Source organism: Anguilla rostrata, chromosome 10 (assembly GCF_018555375.3).
Source record: "Anguilla rostrata isolate EN2019 chromosome 10, ASM1855537v3, whole genome shotgun sequence".
NCBI lineage: Eukaryota > Metazoa > Chordata > Actinopteri > Anguilliformes > Anguillidae > Anguilla > Anguilla rostrata.
In genome coordinates, this window is record NC_057942.1 from 14,006,691 (window position 1) to 14,029,596 (window position 22,906).

The 22,906-nt window shown below is 41.9% G+C and overlaps 1 protein-coding gene across 4 annotated transcripts in view; it reads right to left on the bottom strand.

Moving 5' to 3' along the window:
• Positions 1-246: 246 nt before the first annotated feature.
• Positions 247-22,906, bottom strand: part of adgrd2 (adhesion G protein-coupled receptor D2) — a 42,152-nt gene continuing 19,492 nt past the window's right edge. For all 4 annotated transcript variants that reach the window (XM_064354306.1, XM_064354308.1, XM_064354309.1 and 1 more), the window contains 17 exons: positions 22,438-22,572; positions 22,214-22,322; positions 21,641-21,746; positions 20,899-20,954; positions 18,006-18,132; positions 17,730-17,833; positions 17,446-17,548; positions 17,187-17,340; positions 15,677-15,810; positions 15,178-15,293; positions 13,418-13,538; positions 11,330-11,371; positions 10,829-10,882; positions 9,836-9,983; positions 9,657-9,715; positions 2,573-2,603; positions 247-821 (listed from right to left, as the gene is read on the bottom strand). In XM_064354306.1, the coding sequence (XP_064210376.1) occupies positions 814-821; positions 2,573-2,603; positions 9,657-9,715; positions 9,836-9,983; positions 10,829-10,882; positions 11,330-11,371; positions 13,418-13,538; positions 15,178-15,293; positions 15,677-15,810; positions 17,187-17,340; positions 17,446-17,548; positions 17,730-17,833; positions 18,006-18,132; positions 20,899-20,954; positions 21,641-21,746; positions 22,214-22,322; positions 22,438-22,572 (1,607 nt within the window). In that variant the 3' untranslated portion in view covers positions 247-813. The remainder of the gene's footprint in view (positions 822-2,572; positions 2,604-9,656; positions 9,716-9,835; positions 9,984-10,828; positions 10,883-11,329; positions 11,372-13,417; positions 13,539-15,177; positions 15,294-15,676; positions 15,811-17,186; positions 17,341-17,445; positions 17,549-17,729; positions 17,834-18,005; positions 18,133-20,898; positions 20,955-21,640; positions 21,747-22,213; positions 22,323-22,437; positions 22,573-22,906) is intronic.

Here is a 22,906-nt window from a genome sequence, read left to right on the forward strand (position 1 = left end):
GTGTTCACTAAAGTATGGAACTGAGCAGTGTGTCTTACCAAAGCTTGTTGGTAAATACAGTATAGTTTGGTGGGGAACAGGCAGAAGAAACCTCCATTTTTTATCCCAGAGCAGCCTTCAATACAGCTTCTATTGGTCAGAGACCATGCAGGCTTTGTCCAATGAGTAGAGCAGATGAACAGAGTAGTGTATGCAATACTGAAGGTAAAAGTTCAGGAAGCATTCATTAACAGGAATCTGTCAACCTCTAGTGATTGAGATTTAATTGCATATCTGACTGACAAACACATATGCTGACAACATGATCATATTGTCTGGTCATATCCTAAAAAGACATGATTTTCAAACAGAGATGGGAAGATTGATTTGTTTAATTGCAACAATACTACTGTACATGACTCTCACAACAAATATACCAAAACAAGCATACAAATAAAAAGTTGAAGGCGCAGTTCTTTTTTTCCCATGAATTGGTACTGAACAGGAATTGCTGTGATGTTTGGAGATTGAAGCCAGTGTTTAAAATCGTTGGCTCTGTGGAACGTCCATTTCCCAAACAACAGGTGAGTCTTAACCCTGGGAACTGCAAATTGCAGAGAATCATGGGAGATAAGGGGGGGGGGGGCAGTTGATAGAGTCACCCTCTCTCTCCTTAATATCCCTAATACACACTGTGTGTACTGACATATAACCAATGACCATTCTATAGTTGTATGGTATTCATTTATGTGTGATTGGGAGCATGTACTGCATGTGTCTGTCATCCTGTCCTTCATAGAGCACGTCTTTCTATCTTCAGTGGACTTCAGTGAGTTAGCAACCTGTGGAGGAACAGACACAGATATTTATAAACAGCAACCCCCCACACACACACGTACAAGCAGATTCATGCAAAAATAAAGTACACTGAAAAACCGCCTTTCTTTTATTTCTTTTTCACACATATACATGCACACACACACAGAAAGAGAGAGAGAGTTGCTGAAATACCACAGCTGTCTCTCAGAGAAACAAAACAAAACAGGAGCCTACATTTTATAAAAGTAAATAAATAATAAAACACAGCTGACGTTCAATATTGAATCCAGCAGAGAGAGAGAGAGAGAGAGAGAGAGAGAGAGCCAGCCTCCAAGCAATTAATCAGAAAAGCTCCCTTTCATTGCCGAGTATTTGTGTTTCTGTGAACTGGAGGGAGAAAGCGTAGTCAGTCCCACAGGGGGAGCAGGTGTTTGAGTGGCTGATGTGCGGCGGACTGAATGTGCTTCTCCTCCGACGGAGGAAATTAAGCTTTTCAGCGTGTTCCCAGCGCCGCAGTCCTGTCGCCACACAGTGCCTCAAGTGCCACTTTAAAGCCATTAATTGGTCGTTTGACATAAAGGGAGTCTGCCACAATGCTGATCGCACTCCACGACGCGCAGACACTAATCACGCTGGAAAACTTTAAACACCCCAGCCCCACCCCTTAGGGACTTTATAGATTGAATATGCATTGAGGAGAGGCCCCGGTTCAGTGTCCCCCCAGCCCCCATCCCCTCTACCCACAAGCACAGAAAAACATAAAATGACAGCAATGCCCTTCGAACCATTCAACCTATAGAATTCATGCTTTCAATCATTTCCTATAGACACAGTGTACCTTTTAGGTCAACAAACGGATTGCCGCAAACAGTGATGCGTTGATTTGCTTTGCTCAGAAAATGAAATCTATCTGCACTTGGGGAGCTCATGCCTTTCTCAATATCAGCAAAATGTAATTCATTCAAAGTTCATTTGAGAATAATGAGTCTTAGATTAATTGTACTGAAGGGTACCACAAGCAAGAGAAAAATGGAAAAGTTTCAATTTGCCTTACGTTTTTTTTTTCAGCCCCAATGTTCAAGTAGATTTAATACCGTAAGCTGAATCTGAGCAAATAATGCACATAAAATAACATTCAATGTTTGTGCCAGACCCCTCCTTATGAAACTGATGGAAAGGTTCACTTTATATATATCCCTTCCAGATATCCTAGTTTGCCAAGATCTGAATGCCACACTGTTTTGGATGGCTGAATTTATCTACTGAGGATGTTCCTGATGGGCCAAGAGAGACAAGAGCAAACATCACTTTTAGAGAACTAAAGATCACAGCCAGATTTACTCTGTCTACCTACTCAAAACATAAGTGAAAGTAGGCAACCTAATCATATATTTGAACTTGCTAAGTGGCTGGCCCCACTAAATACTGTCAACAGGTGTATAGTTGTTTGTTTTGGCTGTTACTTTGTGCCCCCACACCACGCAAAGAAAGCAAAGTCGGTTGCATTATCAAAAAATGTGAGAGTAAACTGCTTAAAACATGCCCCACATTAATATATTCTGATGACAATGACCATTCAGTCTTCAGTAATGGGAAGTAATGAGCAATTATGTCTCCTCAGGTTTCATTTGAGTGGCATAGGTTTGCCTCTGGGAAGTATTAAAGCCTGCTTAAATATACCTGGGACCTTGGAGCATCAGGTTTTGAATACATATTTTAATGTTGCATTATTGGCCAACGACATTGATTCAGACCAGTCCAAAACATGTGTTACCTGATGGCTTGAAGGCTGTCAATTGAACCACCTGGTGTGTGAAAGAGAGAGAGAGAGAAGGGGAGGTTAATGCAAGTACACTGTTTGTAAATGTAGCCTAACAAACAGCTTTCATATATCACAGTGACAACCTTGCAATTGTAATAAGTTGTAAGAGACACACAAGGAACACAGGAAACTTGGGAGACCGGCTCCTCACCTGCTAATAGTGTAAGGTAGCATTTGTTAAATGTGCGCAGGTGCACTAATTCTTATGTGATTTTTTAAAAAGTCACAGCAATCAGGTTGAATACATAATGGGATGCCATAGAGAGCCTATTTTTTGCATTTACGGTGGCTATTTGGAGACAGTGTCCATCATGGCCACTTACTCCGTACATTGAGCCCAGAACACACTGACAACTTTATTTTATTTGTGCATTTGGCATTGGCTTGGCCAATGATTGCACAAAACTTTGGAATGTTAAAAAATGTGTTGCAGATGTCTGGACTGGTCTGTTGCTACATTACAATAGGTGTACAGTCCTCAGAAAATGCATTCTTTGAGACCTGCTGCAGTCTACACAACATAGCTGCGTCAGTGTAGTGTATGATGGTTAAAGAGCTGGGCTCGTAACCTGGGTTTAATTCTCAGCTAGGATCCATTTTGCCCTTGAGCAATGTACTTCACCTGAATTGCTTCGGTAGCCTATATATTCAGCTTTATAAACGAATCCAAAAACAACATACACGAGAGAGCAGGGACTGGTTGGCTTCGCCATCGTTTCTCTATTGAGCGTACATTCATCTCATCAGCCGCATGGCTAGAGTTAATGAAACTTAGCTGAATTTTGTTTGGTTATTTCAAATAGTGGTATTGAACAAAAAATGACAGCAAAGAAACAAAGAAAATACATTTTGTTTGCAAGGGAAATAAATGTGAAAATGAAAACTATTCAGTCTCACCTTTGCTTTGATATAAGTAATGGTTCACAGAGGTTTGTAATGGAGCCTTTCACAACACGTTGCTCTTCGGCTATGAAGGAATTTGCCGTTGTGGTGCTAATGCAGTGTTTTTAAAGGGGGGCAAATCTATCTGGGAGATGTTTTTTTAAAATTCATTTTTAATGTATGTTCTTTGATGAATAAACACAACCACGAGACTGTGCATAACTGTGAGACATGAACACAGCTAACAAAAAAAAACTTAAAAACTAGCTGTTTATGTAACTGTCCCGACAGAGATCATTTCTATGTTGCTCAGGGAAATGTTACTTTGTTATTTAGTGAAAATTTGATTCCGTGAAAGTATGTGGGAAATTGCTACAATATGAAAATATTTCAAATGCCTGGTTTTTCCACTTTTGTTAGGCAAAATGTATTTGTCAGTTTTCAGTTCTGAAAGCCAGCTTGTTGAATAGGAGAAAACTACTGCTGCAGTGATTATTTCTCAGGTTTCTAGTGAAATCATGTAGGTTACTGATGTATGGCACATATTTTTCTGTCCGTACAAGATGAATCAACCTAACTGGATGCTTATAATCATAATATTAAAAAAAAACATTTGAGACGAGCAGGGTGAGAGCAGGGTGGCTTGGGTTATAGGGACGAACAGGGAGGACCGGTGATGTTTTGAATTTCGATCAACATCTAGGCTTACTGGATTACATCCTCCCCCTTAAAAACCTGTGCTCGGGGATAATCATATAACAGGGATGGGCATTAGAGCAGATCCTTCACAAGGTCATTAACTGCAATTACAGCTTTATCAAACTGAAAAAGGTCTACAGCTACTGTTCTCACCCTGAAGTCGTATCAACTTAGTCAAATGTAGTAATCAGAAAAGGAAGTCAAAGAAAAAACAAAGAACTATAATTCATAAGAGTGTTTTCCCCTCAAATACCTTTTGTTTCCATTTGTTTTCGTTATACATAAGTTTTGTAATTTCAACAAAAGATTTTCAGCTGTGTGCTAGTAGGAGCTACATTTACAGAAATTTGCAGTGACAATACAATTTCAAAACAACCAAGAATATAAATGTAAATGATCCTTACTGCTGCGCTTTTACATCTGAAGCAACCAGAACCAACAAAGAAACCTGCTATACAAACGTTGTGTAGTTTATTCTTTTGTTTTCTTGTTTTCTAGTTTATTTGCTGTTCTTTGTGAAAATCATGCAACCAGGTAATTTCTTACTTTCTGATAGTAAATCCTTTCATAAAATATATATATTTTTTTGATTTTGCATGTCCTTCCAAGAGGAAGGATGGCTTTTGAGACATCATTGACAGCTAAGACAATGAACTGCTCATCTATTCATGTTAAGCGCCTAGCACACCAAATCAACTATTGGGTACTTAATGGCCTGTCTATTCATGGAGACAAATGAACATTTGAGTATCATTAAGGTCAGACATATTACATCTACCCACGCCAGCAGGTCTTTTCACTAAGTCTGTGAAAAGAAAATTCAGAAAGTTAACTGAAACAGGTTTGTTTTTGCAGTTAATATCCAAATCTCATAGTCCCCATAAATAGAATCCTGACCACATTGGCATCCTATATTTGGGCACGATGTTACCCATTTGGCCAGATCTTCTCCATCTCCTTGTGCAGTGGTGACCCTCCAGTCAATTGATAGCTAATTATGCATCATTCTACAAAAACCTCTGCCATTCTGCAGAACAGTTTGCATTATATCATCCAAAACATCTTCTCCGTAATGCAAAGTTCTCCCCAGGGAAAAATACAGTATTCTATTCTATTCTATTGAAGTTTTATTTTTTGAAATATCCAGTTTATGTTAAGCTTTTTGAGATTTAAAATTGAAATTCAGTAATTTTAAGTAATTGGCAATACTTTTGGCTGTGAATTCAATTATCTCTCTGCCACAACACACCCAACAGGCCCCCACCCATCAGACCCACACTGTCCCCATAGCAATGACAGCAGAACATAACTTTGTGGGATCATTCACACGGTGTCAACAGATAAATGTTACATTTTAGTTTGCTTAGTTTAAATGTTGATTATCTCAAGTTTGTGCACGCAGAAACAGATCCCCCTGCACCCCTATCATTAAAAAGGTCCTCACCCCTTACTCCCTAATTCATGCATAAATATTTTTGGTAAGAGAACAGCCCCCCTCCTCCCTCCTCCCCAGGTCACCGGTCAGCACATGTCATTACCTGCTTTACTGTTCCTATAAAAGTCTGTGGACAAAGGAATGCAGGGTTTGTGCTGTAGGCTGTGGTAGTTGGTAGACTACTGTGGATCCTCAAATGAGGTACTGCATCCTATGACACACTGCCCCCCTGTATATTGCACCCTTAATTTAGTTTGCTGTGCAAACCGAAGCACACTGATGTGCTCACCTGCAGGCCAGAGGCTATTTTTCCACATTACCTTTACACACGCTCAACAGGAGAACTTGCACATTTTGGAAAGGAAGCAAACATGATGTTTTCACTGATGACAACTGGAAGCCCATGAGTGCTCAATGATGAATTTAACGAAGTACTTTCATTTATATTTTATTGCTCTCTCATGTATGTAAGATGTTGTTGAAGTAACTGGAAGGTTTTTTTTAAGGACGCAATTTTGTCTTTTTTTTTTTTTTTTTTTTTTACAGTTGACATGTCACTGTATGTGTGAATGGCTCTAAGCAAGGGAATGTTAAAATACAAGAAAGAAAGAAACAGACACATAACAAATGTAAATGTAAAATAAATAATGTTAAACAGACAGACAGACAGAGAGACAGCGAGAGAAAGGGAGAGACGGAGAGAGAGAGAGAGAGAGAGAGCGAGCGAGGTGAGGGCACAAAACATGATACACTTTCTGGATTAAGGTGGAACACGATAATGCTCCTGTGCCATCCCACCAATATCATTTGGATTAGACGTACATCCGCTGCTTGGCTGGCTGAGGTTTTCCTCAGCAGATGAGAAACATTTTCCCTCCGATTTGTTTTGATCTCTCCCTTCTATCTGATTCTGCTCTCCATGCCAAAGTGCTGGCACAAGGTGGGCAGAATGGTAAACAGCCCTGTTCTCCAGCTGCCAGGGGTCCATCTGGATCCAGCAGCACCGAAGCTCTTTAAAGGGATAGTTCATTTTCTGTTCTGTTAGCGCAGGCAGTTTTTTGTGTGCGATTAAGGATATTTCACATTTAATGAACATTTCCCATAGAGATGGATTTGTTCAATACCCATACCAACTCAGCTTACATCCTGATGACAGCTACATGAACTGAGAATAACTGCGGAGTCTATACTTTTACCAAATTATTTAATGAAAGCATGAATGAATAATGCTTCAATAATGTAAGCTTAAAGTCCTAAATTATTCCTATTAAACTGCTATTTGTTTTAAAAAATTTTATTGTGTTGGCCAGGGCTGCCTAACCATGTTCCTGGAGATCCACCTTCCCGTAGGTTTTCAGTCAAACCAAAAAAAGCACCCCTCATTCAACAGCTAGAGATCTCATTGAGCTGCTAATTAGTAGAATCAAGTGTTCCAAATTAGGGTTGAAATGAAAACCAACAGGATGGTAGATCCCCAGTAACAGGGTTGGGCAGCTGTGGTGTAGGCTTATATTTAGAACAGTAGTTCCTAAACTCAGCCCAGGGGGACCACTGTGCATGCTGATTTTCACTCCAACAACTGCAGTCCAAGAATTTTAACAAGCTGTTCAATTTTTTCTTAATTATGTGGTTTTCATGTTTAGAAGGATTATTTATCCACTTACACCACATTATGTCAGAAATAGCTATGCAGGCCATGCAGAATAGTTTGTGCTTAACATTGTGCTGATTGTGCTATAATGCAAACAATGCCAAAAAAGAGGTAACAAAACATTTTAGTTGATCAAATTAAAGACCAAAGTGAATCAATAGACCCAAAAAAACGAACCATTTGGCAGATAATGAAGAATTAAAGGACAAAACAAATGACGATGATGATTATGTTAAGTTTAAGGAGAAAAGGAGAAAGACCTTAATCACGTGTTCAACATCCTAATTGGGTGCCTGTTGATTCATCTCAGCCGCACATCCACAACACTACCTCTAAGGTTGGTATACACTCCCACAACGTGACTCTACCCCACTGACTGGCAAGGCAGCAAGCAGCTCCCAGGACAACAGGGCATAACTCCAAACAAATATCTCACCATTGGAACATATTAACTATAGCCTGCAATCAAAACTGACAAATAAAAGCTCACCAACACAACACAGACTTGTAGGGAAAGAGGAAAGGTTTGTTCTGAATGAGTGAATGAGTACTTTGTGTCGTGTCATATTGGTTTTCTGGTTTAGAAATTGACTTCGCTTGCCAGACTAACTAGAGAGGGCGGAGACCGATGAAGATAGTCTCCAAACTGGAGGTGGGATTTTAAAAATTGTTATTTTATTTTATTGTTTTTGGTTTGTCATCATCTGTTCCACATCTTCAGATAAAAACCTGCAACTTAACTTTAGATAAGTGGGGTTTGGAGGAAGATGAGAGTCATTTTAAATCATAAATACCTGGCATTGCAAAGCAAAGCTCTTATTTGTTAGTCAATGTTAAGGAACACTGATTGAATCCTGATCCCGCACCTTCAGAAAGCACAATATAAATTAACATTTGTATTGGATTGAAAAAAATAGTTTTTTTAAACGTAAAATGTAACATTGCAAGAAGTCTATATTTATTGTGCAAGTTCATAATCCTGTTCTCCAAGTCGGTGGTGTTTAAAAACATGCCATTTCACTTAAGTGTTTAATTTAGTGTTATTTTATGTGTTAATTTAAGTTAATGTGTTCTGAGATAAAAAAAAAAGCGGTACTTTTACCTTGGAGATAACAGGCAATACTGGAATTCATGACGTGCAACTTAATCTGCCCACAGTTCCCAGCTACCAACATGATTTTGGTTCATTATTGTAGATAACAGTAGCCATCCAAAACTTTAGATTTTTAGGACACCCCCAGCTATAATATGTTATTTTAGGCCTTTTTGTAAATAAGGTAATTACATTTAAGAAGGGCTTATAGCCTTTGAGGAGACTAAAACTAAATGTGTTGGCAAATTTCAGAAGACTTGTACCTAGAGTTTATTTAACAATTGTAACTGCATCTCCTGCACACCCCCACACCCCCCTTCACCTTGCAACGTGCCTTGGAATTCTGGTATTTCTTTGGTATTTTTTGAAATTGCTCTCCGAGCGTTTTGGAGGCTGTGTAATGTCTGCTTCCTTTTCAGACTGCATGCCTGAGTTTGTGTAGGAATGGTAAAATGACTGTGCACAGATACGCAGACAAAATAGAATTGAACTGCTAAATGTCTGTTCACAAGCACAGTTGCAACTCTGGCATCAATTCAGGATCATTCCCTCCCTCCCTCCTCCACCATCATTCTCCTATACATGATCATCATCACCATCATCATCACCAGGATCATCCTCACTAACTTCATCCTTACTACCACTGTCTTTACCCTATTCATCCAAATCATCATACTCTTCACCGTCATTATCCTCATCACCATCCCCACCATCATCGTTGTCATCACCATCGTTTTCGGCATGATCGTCACCATTATGTTTTACCGTTAGCATCATCACTATTAACGATGATGGTCATTCTCTAACTCTGCAAGATGATATGATTCTTTAACACCTGCAGGAGCCAGATTTCCTACTGTGAAAACTCATGTTCATCACTGTATTCATCAAAAGCTGCATCACCACCATCATCATCACAATAATTTCTGTGGTCATCATTATTCATTCATTCATCATCATCGTCATCATCATCATTCTTATCACTTTCTCCCTGCAATACGATATGTTTATATATATTAGGAACGATATGTGCTGATACTGAAGGATTATACTGAAGGGACAGGAAATGACGCTGACATTGTCACAGTGACATTCAGTAAGTGCACATTTAGTGGATTATGTGTTCACAGTTTAACGGAAAACCTGGTTTGGCTCATGTGTACCAGGACTTCAGTTATATAAGTGAGTAACATAGAATCAATGACACAGGTTCTGCCATGTGGTTTACCATGTTTTCTGTACATCAGAAACCTCTTATCTCTCTCTTAAAGCATACCTGATTTTCTGCGGCTGGTTTCAGGGAGAAACTCACAAAGCTCTCTTTCCTGAAACTCTCTGAAAAGACAGAATCGATAATATTGAGATGAATCGCTCTGTGCGTCAGCGCTGGTGCACAGGTTGAATACGTGAGGTCAGACGAAAGGCCCCCGTTCTGCCGCACACCACCCTACCCACCGTTTTTAATGACCAGGGACCCGCAGGAGGTGCGGCCTGGCGCGGAGGTATCGCTGGTCTCTGGGCTGGACAGCGCCGGAACACACCGGGTCCAGGAGGCCGTGGTCGTCCTCTGCGATGGAAGGAAGCCGATTGGCTGGGAGCAGTTCTGAAAAGACAGGGGGGGAATGACATGCCCTGAATGACAGGCCTCACTCACTTGTTGAGTCTCACTGACCAGATCCTGTCCAATGCATCAATCTCAATGTCTGAGATCAGGAAGAAGCACAATAGTAATCCAGCAAAAACATTTTACTCAAATGATTTACTCTGTTCTTTATCCATTTTGCTGTCCTAGGCTACGTTTACACTGTCATATATCTGGCTCAATAAAATAAAATAAAAAATCAAATCCAGTCTGTCTGACTCTCTTTGTCTGGGGCTCATAACCAATTCAAAGGTAATTCAGATATTCATGACAGTTTAACCATAGCCTGATTTTTTCACCTTTTGGACTGAAATTGTATTATATCCACTGAAAAGTTGGTTTAATTATCAGTGTGAAAATCAAAAGAAATTATTTTTCCATTTCACGTTATTATTTATTTCTTTTTTGTAAATGTTTTTTTTTGCATGTTGAACAATGATGCACAAGAGGTTCTTCCATAATAAGGAATTATCGTTATGAGTATTACATTGGGAGTTTAACATTAAGCCCCAAAACATGACTAAGGACTGTGTCACTGATTCAAGGCCTCAATTTATGTAAAAGTACCTGGTGCATCACAAAGAACTTTTTATAAAAAAACTGGCATATCTTGGCTCCTACAGAATTGTACTGAGAGCATGGAGGAAAGGAAAATAGCATGGTGGAGGTGGGTACGTGGCAGACGGATGTGCTGGTAGTCTATTCTGCAAAAAATGAAAGTTACCTCACTGGCATTCCTTCAGACATACCACTTTACACAGACACACTTGAAGAGCTGCTTTCTTCTAGGCGGAGAGCAGACTTACCGTAAAGGACAATGCCTTCCTCTTTTCTTTGATCCTTCTTATGGCATTCCTCACCTTTCCAGACAAACAAACAGAATTCACAGTGGTTCAGGTATTTCGCATTGTGTACTGTGGACAGAAGGCGTCGGGCTGCATCACAGAAATTCACATTGCTGTTCTGTACTGAACGTTCCATAACTTTAGCTCACAATTAAATGTTGGCAAGTGTTGGTCTAGTTTCTTTGCAGGTAAACTGAAGGCAGTTTTGCTCTGCTCAGGTTAAACTGAATTGGTGTCTCAAAGGAAAGCTCAGCATCTGAAAGTGTTTTCTACTTCTGTACGGCTTGTGAGAAAAGGGGGGCAGAGAGACCCGAAAACATGGCTACATCCTGCAGGTTCAGGAGGCCTGGATTCACGTTCAGCCCCTTGAAATCCCAAAAAATACGGTGGAAATGGTATGAAGGAGCACAAGCTCCTTTCAATCGCGTTCAGTAGAGAGCAGATTATGCATCAGTAACCTACCTCACTGTTGTAAACAGCGTACACTAGAAAGATATACAGGCCCTGCAGAAGAGGGGAGAGAAAACAAGAGAGTGGCAGGTTTAACACATAAATTGTTTTACGGTTGACAAAAAGGCGTTTTTTTCCTTTGATGATTAAAGGAGGATCTCTGAACTTCAAGGGCCATTCCTAGTTCAGAGAAAACTTACTTGGACCAAAAAACTAGTCAACAATTTATTGATGTCTTCCATCCACAGTTGTAACCCAGAGCGGATTAAAATTTATACACTATATTTCTATGGATCTCTTTTTAGGTAACAAGGTAGTGATGCTGTTTTCGATGTAGGTTCAATCCCAAGCAGTTTTCTCAATGAAGACCAAATCAAGAGGTGCCGCTTGGCAATATTTCACCCCCTAAACCCAGTAACCTACCATTTAGCAGTCAAACAGCCAAAGTGATAGAGAAAGGTGCCAGGTGACACACAGACTGCTCACACAAAGCCACAAACCTTGCCCCAGAATTCTGCATAAAGATGCAGTTGTTGATGTGGGCACAAAATCGTGGATAGTTACCAACACCCTGCAGACCATTATCATTGTTATCATCATTAGACCTCCATTAAAAAGATCTTATTTATGGAATTATTAGTATAAGTTTTGCATTGTACATACCAAAAGTTACCTTAACACTACCAATACCAAGCATGTGCCCAAACACAGGAATTAAGAGTCATTTTGCATTTTTAATAGAGGAGCATCCATAAATGTTGCAAATATGCTGAATTTTATCACTAAATTAATAAGATTAATTTAGTGATAAAATGGTGTGTATGTAATGCCGTAAATGTAATGCACAAAGCACTACACAAAAAATATTAATATTTGAGCCATTTACTGAAATATCAGACACAACCTGTCAGTCATTTATTCTGTTTGATAACTAAATAATAAGGAAAACAATCCGTTGTGTTAGTGTGCCAAAAAATGTGGGAAATAAATTGGTCCTTTTTGGTTTCTTGAAAAGGTGTCAGGTTTAACTGTGCCCATTGTTATAAAAAAAATACGTATGAGTGCTGCTGATTTGCATAGTTGCCATCCAGATTTTTAAATGTTCACCACTGCCCTCTAGTGCACGTAAGCAGTTACTGCATCTGCTGCGTCTCTACAAAATGGTAGATTTCATGGCATCCTTACGGTTATCTTTTTAGAATTGAACTACTTTTCCTCCATTACAGAGGTTTAGTTGGGTTCCTGGCTGGTTGGGGAGCCGTTGGCTGTTGCTTGTGAGCTCTGAAGTGGGCCAAACGTAATGACCATAGAGGGTGTGGGCTGGTGCTCGACTTCTAAGATCAGCCTCTCCTATGGCTTCCTTCCACTCACTTATTATACGGGTGAGGTATCCTCCCTCAGACAAATTTATGCATTTATCTCTTCTTTCTTTCTTTCTCCAGGACCTTCACAGTAAATCTAAATTAACAAGCACCATGCTAGGGGTCAATCTGGGGCCAGGTGATTCTTATTAATTAAAAGCCGCGGAGCTGTAAACTCCTGGGCGGAGAGAGAGCCGGATCTGGAGGAAGTCCACTCGGGACACACCTGATTTACGCCGTATCGCGGCCGGCTTTATCGGCGGCCCGATAAGGAGGTGGAGGTAAATCTGGCCGGCGGACTGGCAGCCCTGGAGCCCAGCCATGACCTGTCCTTCAAAGCGCACGGCTGCTCCATCCCCCGCACTGCACTTCCACTTATCAAAACACACCCCCACCCACCCAAGTCCCTGCACACAGACGCGCACACATACAGAACAGGACCAGCAGCCCCCTCCAAATCTCTTCTACTCTCTCCCTCCCCCTCTCTCACCTCTCTCTTTCTCTCTGTCCCTCATCAGTCTCTCTCCTTTTCTCATTCTTATTCTCCTCTCTGCGTATCCTCCTCACCCCATTCTCTCTGTCTCTGTCTCTCACCTTCTCTCTGTCTGTCTCTATCGCTTGTCCGCCAGGGAAACTGAGAATAAATGTTTTAAGGGTGTGTTTTCTAACATCCTGTGTGTTAAGATGGTGAAGCGAATGAGGTTGGGGGTGGGGGTGGGGGCGAAGGGGCAGAACTCACCTGGAAGGCGTTGAGTGCGATGAACAGGTAGGCCAGGACTGTGGACAGGTGCACCAGAACTCCACACAGCCAGGTAAGGCCCAGAACTGGTAACAAGATCAGAACGGGCCGGGTCGCTGCCCTGCAGACCCAAGAACCCAGGCCCACGTGTTAGCCCAAATACTCTGTGTGGTTATATTATTAAATCACTTAGCCTTAGCCACACACTTATAGGACATTTCGCTTCATAGACCGTGCACATCATTTGATGCGAAATAACTTCCTACCTTTAAGCAAATTGTCCAGATAGCCAAAACCCAGTAGTAAAATCTACACAATAATTGAATGCTTTGCACAGCTTGGAGGTCATTTCTGCCGGAATCCGGGATTTTAACTGTTATGTTTTTTATCCGTCAATTGTTAGCAAAATATGTTATTTTGCAGCGATTAATTATTCAATTGAATCGGCATTAGGCATGAGAGGCATTTTGAAGGTGTGATGGAACACGTCAGCTGCAGTCTGCATCTTCCACTAGAGAAAAGTACAGTCTGAAAATGTAAAATGTTCTTTAAGTCTACGCCTGGCTCATTCAGCAACTCGGAGCCACACAGTTCAGGCTACTGCAGCCTTGCTGCGTTTTCTTTCAATCACGACCATTCTTTAGAATCATCTAGCAAATAGCTATATAAATAAAGGTCTTTGTGAAGAGGAGGCAAGGAGGTTGTCTTTGTTAACATCTGTATTGTTGCAGACACACTGCACCTGGGGCTAGGAGATTGAGTTTTCAACATTCAACTGTGTGTACAAGGACAAAATGAGCAGTTCAATCTCCTCCCTCCCATTTCATTTATTTTAGACTAAGTTATACTTTTTATCCTGAAAACTCCTTTGGATTCCTTTGGAAGGGGGTGGGGGGGGGGGTCTTGCGATGGTGTTGGTAAAGACATACAGCCATCCACTCTCAAGATTTTTATTATTAAAAAGAAAAAAACATAATGTGACATTACAAAACAATTTGCGCTGAAAGCTGCCTTTTTATTTTCATTAATAAAAGAAATACCATCACGGTCAATATCAAACTTTTCTGGTTCATAAATATACAGTTTCAGGATAAATGACACTTGTTACTCCACACTCCGATTGAAAATGTTTATTGAGAGTAAACAACTCCATTACTGAGTGAATACATGCACTGCATAGTGTGTGGGTGAGAGAGAGAGAGACAGAGAGAAAGAGAAAGACAGACAGGGAAAGAGAGAAACAGAGAGAGAGAGAGAGTCCCAGCAGACCCTGTCCTCTCCTCACTGCCCAGGTGTTGTCTGATAAAACCCCACACACTCTCCCAGATCCTGGGAATATCAGCTCCCTAGTATGTTGCTCTGAAGACAACACCTCCATGCCAGGTGCATCAATTACAATACAATACATCCTGTGAAAACATAACCAGCTCAACTCTCAGTTCACCCAGTAACCCTGCAAGACCCTGGTGAATGCTACCACAACCTAGGCTAATCCCCTGGAGAACGATCTGTCTGCATGTCTGTCTGTCTGTCTGTACATCTGTACATCTGTGCATCTGCCACAGATGGTCAAAAGGTCACAGTGACACCTGCCATCCTGTGTTTGGACAGAGAGAAAAGCATGTTGTGGATCACATTCTTCCCTACATCATTCTCCATTAACACTAAAGCATATGTATGTGTGTGTGTGTGTGTGTGTGTGTGTGTGTGTCTGTGAATGTGTCTGTGTGCGAATGTTTGCGTGCGTGGTTGTGACTCACCAAGTGAGGTCCAATGCGTGTATTTGGGAAGAAGAACTTGGCGTGAGCATCTTTGCACGTCGTCGAGCGCTTGACACTGTCACCATGACAACTCGACATAGTACCACTGCATTGACCTGGAGACACACGGTGCCAGTCACATGTTTGTACACACACACATACATATGCCGTGACAAACAGTCACAGGCTCACGTAAAGACACAATACATAGCATAAATGATTTAAAAAAATAAATGCATGTGTTGGATGAATTTAAAGTTTATAAAATGTATCTATTGTGCTACGCTGTGTGCCATGCTGTGATGCCATACAGAGCAGCAGTTAAGACAGGGAAGCCAGCATGACCTATAAGGTGCCGAGGTACATCAGTGAAGCGCTAAATTGTGGGGGCTCAAGCAGCATTTACGAACCACACTATTGACTGCACCACAATGCTCGCAGAAGGGACCAATCGCGTTGGACTGTGGAGAGAAAAGGCGTACTTGGCTGAGGTGCTTACCGCCAGAACAAAAAGTACGGGGCCAACAAAGGCCCAAATGATATCAGTCTGAACGTTGAGCCAGCAGTAATTGTCAGCCTTGTACTTGTCAAAAGAAACTGTCAAGGTCACACTGACAATGGCAACTGGCACACCTGAATGAACGAGAGAGAGAGAGAGAGAGAGAGAGAGAGATCGAGAGAATAAAAAATAAACATCAATAAATAGACATCTTTGTCTGTGTTTTGGTGAGTGATGTGATGTGCTACATGCTCGTATCTCACAGCATTATTCCAATTCCCTCCCTTGGCCAATGACCTGATGGATGTATTAATGTTAGTCTGTGCATCAGTACCTAAATTCACCACCATACTGCACATTCATGTGTACACCTCACTTTTACAGAGATGTACCATTTTGTGTGCACGATTGTGTGCTAGTATGCCTTTGTATTTGTGTGTATGTGCTTATTTACTGTTACAAGCTTTATGTTTATTTTATTCATCACTGACTCACTGTCCTTGTCCATTGTTGTCCCACAGTAAAGCACTGCCCATTTGTCTGCATATTACATTTTTACTGCCACCAACAGGGGGAGTCGACAGAGGTCATGTTCTCGCCTGATTCTGTCCGTCTGTCTGTCTGTCTGTCTTAGCAGGATGTCTCCAAAATTATGAATGGATTTGCATGAAGCTTTGTGGGAAGCTTGGCCTTGGGGCTAGGAAGAACTGATTAGCTTTTCACACCAATTGGAGTGAGAGTGGGCATGGCTTTTCACAAAAAGGCATATAACTTACGAATGGATTCACGTAATACCACAAAACTTCCTAGAAAGGCTGGTCATGGGGCAAGGAAGAAGTGGCAAAATTTTCATACTTTTTGTTGAAGGGGGGTGTGGCAGTGGGTGTGATTTCTACCAAAAAGAATATAACTTCCAAATAGATTCACAATTAAACTTTGTGTGCCTCTCAGCAGACAATTAGATGCAAACCATACTTCATTGGCCCAATCAAACAAATGGGGGTGATGGAAAAATCATTTCCGGCCACTGAACAAATATAGCGCTGGGCCATGTGGTGTTGCAACAACTGACTAAAATGCTTTAGAGTGGCTAGAATTAAACAGGCATATCTCAAAGCTGGTTGAGATACAGTCTTGAAAATGAGTGCATCTCCTCATGTGAAGGGCATGGCAAAAAAGATTACATTTTGGTGATTAAGCTTGAGCATAAGCATGCTTGTTTGCATGTACCTGGTACCCCCAACACATGCAACTTATGGGTTGCTTGTGTCAGGGGTACTGGAGTTGTTAGAGCGTAGAAGGGAAAGAATTGTCTTGTCTAAACTCTGGCTAGTTTACAAGTTTTAGTTTGTCAATGTGGTTGTTTACAAAGGTTTGTTTTCAGTGGCTGCACCATCTTTAATTAAACTGAGGATGACATAACTGTGGTGCATTTTCTGCTGAAGACAAAGAAAATTACAGTCTAAGAGGAAGCATGCATGTATGTGCATGTGTGTGCCTGTGTCCTCACCCCAGCCAATCAGGTAGTACAGCCTCATCCTGCGGTCCTCGTTCATATTCACAGCCACCACCTTGCTCCACAACAGCAGGCCTTCCACCAGCATCCAGGTGAAGGAAGCCATGAAGAACAGGTGCAGCCCTGCTGTCACCACCAGGCACACCTCCTAGTGGACAGACACACAATGACAAGAGGGAAGTCCAATCAGCTTAAAACTTTAATTGAATGCGTATAAGCATGTTGCCCTTGATTGCACACCATGGAGAACCACCTGGTGGAGTGACGCGGAGTCGCTGCACATCAGGAGCAGTTCAGCCGTCCCCAGCGCCACAATGAGGTTCTTATGGACCGTGTTCCGGTCTGATTTGGGCACACTACAGTTCACAGGAAAAGCAGAGGAGAAGAGAAAAAGGCCATTTACAGAGGAGAACAACGAATGCATTTTGATAAGTCTGTCAGCAAAATCGCTGTGCGTCATGCAGAAGGCGGGAAGCCTGCATTGACAATCATGGTGTGACTCAAAGTTCTTTGGGGCTAGGATGCCTGCACACTCACCCCACAGCCATAAAGAGGATGAAGGTGAGGATGAGGCCACACAGTGACACTCCACAGCCAATGAGAGTCAGGACCTGCAGGGCACTCTGGTCCTCTGGACTCCTCTGGAATGACCAGACCAGGGCTCAATGTTAGGGACAGTTAATGGTAAGTGAAAACTGGCTTATGAACTGCAGTCCTGTACAGCTTGAAAGATCCTACACAGATGGAAAATGTCCGTGTGGGGCAAACCACACTGCTGACACTAGTTTAAAAATTGCTGAAAATCTCAGGTACCTGGACTTCGTACACTTGCAGTAGCAGAGCAAAGTTAGTGGTGTGGTTGCAGTAGCAGGAGGTGGAGGTCTTGCCAGTGGAAATGACCTGGCACCCCTCTGTGGACCAGCCTCCTCCAACTTCTGGCCTAAGAGAGAACCAGAAATTGCAGCCAGGCTGGTTTTATCCGTTCACTATAAAAGAACATCACAAGATAACTTGGGTCTGAGCTGACATTACACATTAGTACAGCTTCAGCAGGGAGCCCCCATGTTTTAACCCTTCAGGGACAGCCTGGATGTTCCAGAACCATCTGTGCAGGAGACACAATCACATATTCTACAGGCTAAACAGAAGCTCATTTGATTATAATTCAAACTGACAGTTCTGCCTCTTTCACTATGATATGTATTTAATTTGATGTTACAATTTGATGTCTTTATGATTGTAAATTAGGATTGGTGTGACCAAGGACAATTCCTATGAATGAATGGATGTGATGGGTGTGTGTGCGTGTGTGTTAGCACACTGGGTGTTGCAATGCATGTGGTGCAGTAGTGCATAGTTTGAGGGAAGGTGCATGCATGCTTCCCACCTGCTTGCAACCCTCTTGTTTTAAACTTGCTGCTGGTGGCTAGCCATTGTGGTGAACCAGCATGTAAGCCTTCCCTTGCCAGTACATAGCCTCTCCTTCACCGAGACTCCTGCCAGGCCTCCCAATGGCCACACAGGCTAATTTAGCAGGGGGACTCTTAGCTGCAGTGGGCCTCAAATATATGGTGTTTAGGCCCACACCAGTGGACACACCCTGGCACCTATCAACCACTGTTCTGTTGTCTGGTGAGTCTGGGAGGATAAAAGACGAAGGGAGCAAACCCTGACAGAAAAACAAGCTGTGGTGGCAGGTGGAGTGATTGGCATCCATAGTATTGGACAACTCCAAGTCAACTCCAATGACATACACTTTCTTAGTCTGTGCTCTGAACATGACCTCAGCATAACAAACACCATCTTCTGACATAAGAAGAAATACAAGGCATCTTGGATGCATCCTAAATCCAAACACTGGCACCTGATCCTAAAGACACCCTTCTTACGAGAGCCTGGAGAGTCCTCTGACAAAAGTTCTACTGCATGTCTATCTTTTAAGATGTCAAAGTGGACCAAAGAAGAAGCCACTCCACTGTGCCAGACCCTCTAACAAAAACACCTAACATACAAGCTAGTAGACAGGTTGACCTCAGAGGAAATAACTGAGCTCCAGTATGCCAATGATTGTTCCCTGGTAGCCCACACACCAGAGGCCCCACAAAATGACCTCAGAAGCCGTAACTGCATACAGGAGAGTGGGACTGACTATCAACAACCAAAAAACAGAAGTAATCTGTCAGATGGTCGCCGACCTCCCACACCACTCAACCCTCACAGCAGCAACCAACCACCGTTCCTACCTTCAAGTACCTGGAAAGCATAATATCCAAAAATGGCACAATGGTTGATGAGATCCAAAACCACCTTACTGTATGGACGTGAGGTATAGACTGTCTACAGCCACCACCTCGTCACCAAACCTTGGAGGTCTGCCATGTAAGATCCTTGGAATCACTTGGAAGGACAGACTGCAACACACAGAGCTGCTAGAACAGACAGGCAATTGCAGTATTGAGTCCGCCTTGAACCACCATCAATTCAGGTGACTCAGACATGTCATTCTCCCATGCTCCATAGCCAGCTACATCTGAAGGGGGGTAGAAGAAGCGGTTCAAGGACCAAATGAAGACTATGCTGAAGAGATGCGAGATCATCCCCTCTTCATTAGAAAAACTTACTGCTTCACCCTCTGGTGCTCTTACTCTTCAGAGGGCGTGGAACGTATGGCAAATCAATGTGCACAAAACTACATAGCTAAGCGCGCAAAGAGGCATGCTCATAAAACTGGCCCTACCGCCCCAACATCACTTTTACATGCCTGGTCTGCAACCGTAGCTTCCAGGATTAAATTCCAAGAATAAATATGAGAATATAGTCATCATAGAATACAATGGACAACCAGCAAGAAAACTAAGTGTGTGTGTGTGTGTGTGTATGTGTGTGTGTGATTGTGAGTTTTTGTGTGAAAATAGAATCAAGTTCAAAGCAAATGTGTACTCTGCTGACATAGGGAGAGAACCTGTTGAAAGACTACCAAAAGTTATTTCCTTCAAGCTAATAATTTATTCCTGGTTATATTTATTCACAGTGAAAGTAAACAAATAATTAAACTCAACTGAAGTGTAAATATGTGGTCAGGCTCTCTTTGGGCGTGCGATTATGTAGGATTTGAAGCAAGAAGAATTGTTTACATATTTAAATATATTTTAATGAATACTAAAAATTATAACAATGGAGACTCCTCTTCCACCTGAACCTTTGACAAAGAAGTAAACATGAAGAGAAAATGGCAGCCATCAGGTTACTATAGTGAATCTGAGGTCTATAGTCTTGAGGTGTAGGAGCGGGCCACAAGGTAAATGGCCACCTGAGTCTGACTGATGTGTACTGACCCCATGACCTACGTACTGACTGCCAGTGAATCGCAGCCATTAAATACCGCTGAAAACCAAGAATGCCTTGCATGTGTCTCCATTATGCTATGTGTGAATACAAGGTAAAATCAATAGCAAAGTAAGATGAAAAAAAAAAAAACAAGAACAAAAAGGAGAATGAGGAGGAGCAAAAGAAATCACGGAGTACAGGGAATTAACCATTTCATTACGTAGGCAATCTTGCTTTACTGAAAACTGCTGCTGTATATATTGTCATAATTGCCGTTAATCAATATCGGAAATAACTGAATGACTTTCTGCAAGTGGTAGCTTACAGGTCAGGTGTGAAACCATGTGTGAATTACATGACAGCACTGATGGCTACTCACGTGAGACTGAAATCCCAAAATGCGCAAACAGGATCATATGCTGTCCCAGGAAGGCTCTGGAAAAGGTGGGAAGGAACAAAACAGTCAGTACATTTTCAAATACTTGACAGAATTAAAGCCCTAAAGCCCTGATTTAATAAAAATAAATCAGAATGAACATTTTTTTCCTATAAATTTGTCACCAGTACATAGCTAATTCCCACTCTGTTTCGTAATGTCCAAATGTCTGCAACCACCCCTTTGTCCAAGCAGTATTAATCGTGTGAACCCCACAGGCAGTGTAGACATCCCCAATTCTCCAGGTGCTTCTTTAGACACTGCATACTGCAGTTAAGCTCACATACAGCAAGATGTGAGTTGGAGGAAGTCCTTTTTCATATGCGGTTTTGATCGCAATCTATGGGTGCCTAACAGACCAGCAGGAGTCACTAGATGGCGCTGAACGTGGAACCCTTTCAAACGGAACCCTCCCATTCCGTGCAGGACGCGATCACCAGTTGCGCATCACCCCATGAAGTTGCTGGCTACAGTCGGCACTGGCACGTTCCGGAATTTGATCTGAGACCATGAGGCTCGTTCATGCACCACAGCCTTGTACCTTAACCAAAAGAGCCATCCAGCAGCCCTCTCCGCTGACTTCTACTGAATTTAGTCTTCAGATTTCATGTACTTTGACTGCTTGTTTGAATATGAACCCTGGGCTTCATCGTTTGAGCACCAGAGGAGAGCGACAAGTGCTAACCTCAGGTTTGTGCTGCAGCTGGAAGCGAACTGCCATGCTGATAGGCTGGCCGTCCCCGAGCACCGTGCTGGAGATGACAGAAGAGCCCAGTACTGTCCCCAAATACCTGCAACACACACAGCACAAGGTGAGGAGTGAGGGTCTGAGAAAACCTGCCTGACAATCACTGTCTACACTATAACAGTATGAATCTGCAGGGACTAAAATTACACCAACATCATGATAACATGTTCAGGGTCTGCAGATGGAAAGTAGCTTTCAGCCTGACCTGACATGCTAACATCAGCCCGTCTTTCAAAATGAAGATTAGCCTGAGTCACCTCATCAAATAAAAAAATAAAATGGCTGTCTGACGCCATGACTATTCAGAGATTAAAAACATACTGTAACATTACGGCCAGGGAACAAAACTACGTTTTCAAATGCTGCTACCATTCAGCGACTCGCCCTGTATTATCTTCTTCAGTCCCCATCTTGGCGCTATGGCTATTTTTAGCTGCATCCAGTTGTACAAGGAATAATGGATTTCCTTGGACTGTTTTGAGACTCAATGCTAAACAAACCAACACTTACTTCTGAGTGCCGTCGGTAACGGCAGGAAACAGGGTGACGTTGCTTTGTGTCTGAAACAGCGGGCGCAGGGAACCATACCAGGTGTTCATCAGGGTAACCTTCCGGAAGCCTGGTTATTTACATTAGGCACACAATCAACAAAATGTGGCATTTGGAGGCAATAGAATGTTTGAGCCATCTCTTTGTATATTGACTCGGTGATAGCCATTTTGTGACTTCCTCACCAAAGTCATGAAGAGTCTGCATATCCTGGGTTGGGACTGAGATGCAGTCTAGGCCGGTGTCATTTTCAAAGTCAAGTCCACAGAATTCAGAACCAGTGGCGTCATCTCCCAAACTCTTCTGCTGGACTGTCAGCTCTGAATAAACCAATGCATTATACTTTTGTTTAGAAATGTACTTAACATCAATTTAGCTGATGTTTTTATCCAGGGCCGTTTACCAGATAAAGTATATAGATGCAGTTAAGTATGATCATAAAAGCAGTAGTGCTACATAAAAATCATTATTTACTCTACTAGAGTCAACAACAGCGTCACAAGAACAATAAGAATCAACTGTAATGCTAGCTTGGGCAACCATTCTGATAAACACATACAACTAACTTGATAACATGGGGAATATACACAGTGAGTGCTAAGACTATGTTGAATGATTTGTGCCATTTTAGGTGGAATACAACTGAATATGGGA